Here is a 2505-nt window from a genome sequence, read left to right on the forward strand (position 1 = left end):
TCTTCTCTCCAAGCCCCAACTGAAAGCTACTCCGTCCCTCAGACGAGGGTTCCAGAGGTGTGATCTCCATTACACAGGGGTCCGTGTGGATGGGGGCGGGCAGTTGTTTTCCCGAAGACCATGGCTGCCCTTTCCAGAACACTGAGGCGACAGGCAGGCCTGCATCCCCCCCTTCCCAACAGTGGGAGGGCAGTGTCTCCCCCACTAGACTAGGGGGGCCACGTCTCCCCAACCAGACCACCAAACCGGGTGACAGCTGGCCAGGCTTACCGCTGTCCAGCAGCTGCCGCACAACCGGAAAGTTGGCGTGGGACACGGAGTAGTGCAGCGCGGTGTTGCCGTTGCTGTCGGCAATGTTGACCACGTAGTCCAGCAGCCGCGACGACATGGCCCGGAACGTGACCAGGTGGCGCCGCACGAGCTCCGGGTGGGCGTCGCTGCGGCAGGCCAGGCGCAGCCACTCCTGCAGCACCGTGGTGTAGGCCACTTTCTGCAGCGGAGAGGAGAGGGGGTGAGGGCGGGCGGCAGCCCACCTTCCCCAGGGCTAAGCCCCGAGGAGAGTGTGGATGTCCCTGTCCTGAACTGGAGCCTGGAGGGGAGCATGGGCACCCCACCCAGACGAGCCCCTGGAGGAGTGTTGTCTCCCCTCCTGGACAAGGACCCTAGAGGGAAGTAGAGACACTGCAATCCCAGGTCTGCTGCCAGGAAGTTGTGAGCATCTCCATCGGGGTATCAAGGCATGTGTGGAACCAGTGGAGGGAGATATGCCAGCCCCTCCCCTCAAGCTTCCGAAGGACCAGGAACCAAGGCCGGCTTTGCCAGCGGGAGATCAACCTCGGGCCCCTCCCCACCTCCCTGCCCCTCTCTAAGCCCCATGACTCAAGCACACTCTCCCGAGGCTGGCACAGGGAGGCCCCGCAGACGAGAAGCCAGGGGGCACAGGAGAGCCCTCTAGTCCCAGGACCCCGCGTACCAGCTCCCGCTCAGAGAGGGCGTTAGGGTTGTCCAGGTACTTTTCCAGGGCCAGGCAGGCTGAGATGAGGTCGGGGCTTAGCTCCATCCTGCGAGGGAAAGGGGGAGGGAGAGGGGGAGTGAGAGGGGGAGGGAGAGGAGGTTTATTCCAGCTCCTGGGTTTCCCTCATTTTCCAAGTTTGGCTGGGGCGCTCAGACTGAGCCCCAATGCTCTCCACCACGGCACTCACCAATCCTGCCAGGGCTCACCTGACTGGTAGACCCTCAGATGCCCCCTTCACCAGGAACAAGTTTTTATATGATACCCCACAGGGCATACATGGAGAACACACAGACTCCAAGAGAAAGTGGACACACAGGCTAGTTTTCTCCAAATGGTCAGTGGCAGATGGAAAATCTTTTCCTAATGTCAGATTTTTCATCAAGGAATAAAACAAGATAAACAGGATGGACAAGTGGGGCATAATGTCCCAAAAAGGTGGGTAGCTTAAGGACTTTACCTGCCCCCTAAATCCTAACCCAACAGCCAAACTGCCCCATCAGGCCCTTCCTCAAAGCCTCCAGATCTTCAAGACGCCCAGAGGGAGAAAAGGGCTTCTCTGCTCGTTTAGACTAGGGTGTGCATGACTGATGGGATATTCACTCAAAGGGCTTGGATGGTGGAATTGGAGGTCACCCCACACACAACCCGGGCCCTGCCTCCCACCCAGAAAACTGACCGGATCTCCTCCACATTTGATCCCGAGGCCCCCTCGGCTGTGGGCACTCGCTGAGACTCCCGAGTTGGCTGGCACTCCTCCTGGTTGATCTTGGCCACGGCTGTCCCTGTGGGCCGGAGCGGGGCAGCCTCAGCCACACGAGGCACCCTCGCCTCAGGCTCCGGGGTCTCGTTCTCTGTGCTCTCATTGTCCGAGAAGTTCTCTGCTGTGCTGGAGTCCTCAGAGGAGGACTCACACCTGGGGAGGAGGGTGGGCGGGGAGGGAGAGATGCTGCAGATGGGACAGGGAGTGGGGGGCGGGCTGGGGCTGATTACTGGACCTTGGTTCCCCCATCTGTTAATCGAGGATCATGTCAGTATGGCCCTAACAGGTCTGCAGGGATGTGGCTCAGCACTCGGCACGCAGCGAACCTCACAGACGCTAGTTGTGCCTGGGATCGCGCTGGGGGCCGGGGAGGGACACGCTTTCCCCTCGTACCCTCCGGAACCTCTCACACGCTTTGCTCCTGGTTCAGACCCCTGCTCTACCCCGGATGGTCCCTCGTGCTTCTTGCTTCCTCTGGACAAAGTCTAAGTTCCTTGTATTCGAGGTTTCAAACTGTCCCTGGCCATCACTCTGATGCCTCCCATCTCTCAGATCTCTGCTTCCTCTCCCCTCTGGGCCTGGACCCAGGCTATGCCCTCCACCAGGAGAGCCCTCTCACCCCTCTTCGCTCTGCCAGCTCCTGCTGAGCCGCAGCACATGCGCCCACCCTTCAGGGACGTTCCTGGGGCAGCGTGCCTCCCAAGATCCCACACTGCCTGAGTGTCCCCAG

At 60.5% G+C, this 2505-nt stretch overlaps 1 protein-coding gene across 1 annotated transcript in view; it reads right to left on the bottom strand.

Moving 5' to 3' along the window:
- The window catches only part of KANK2 (KN motif and ankyrin repeat domains 2), a gene marked incomplete at its 5' end in the record, with an annotated part of 31480 nt that overhangs the window by 17531 nt on the left and 11444 nt on the right, over positions 1 to 2505 (bottom strand). Inside the window, 3 exons of the mRNA XM_006765831.2 lie at positions 271 to 490; positions 974 to 1061; positions 1692 to 1928. Of these exons, the coding sequence (XP_006765894.1) occupies positions 271 to 490; positions 974 to 1061; positions 1692 to 1928 (545 nt within the window). The remainder of the gene's footprint in view (positions 1 to 270; positions 491 to 973; positions 1062 to 1691; positions 1929 to 2505) is intronic.

This window comes from Myotis davidii, unplaced genomic scaffold (assembly GCF_000327345.1).
Source record: "Myotis davidii unplaced genomic scaffold, ASM32734v1 scaffold1439, whole genome shotgun sequence".
Lineage (NCBI taxonomy): Eukaryota > Metazoa > Chordata > Mammalia > Chiroptera > Vespertilionidae > Myotis > Myotis davidii.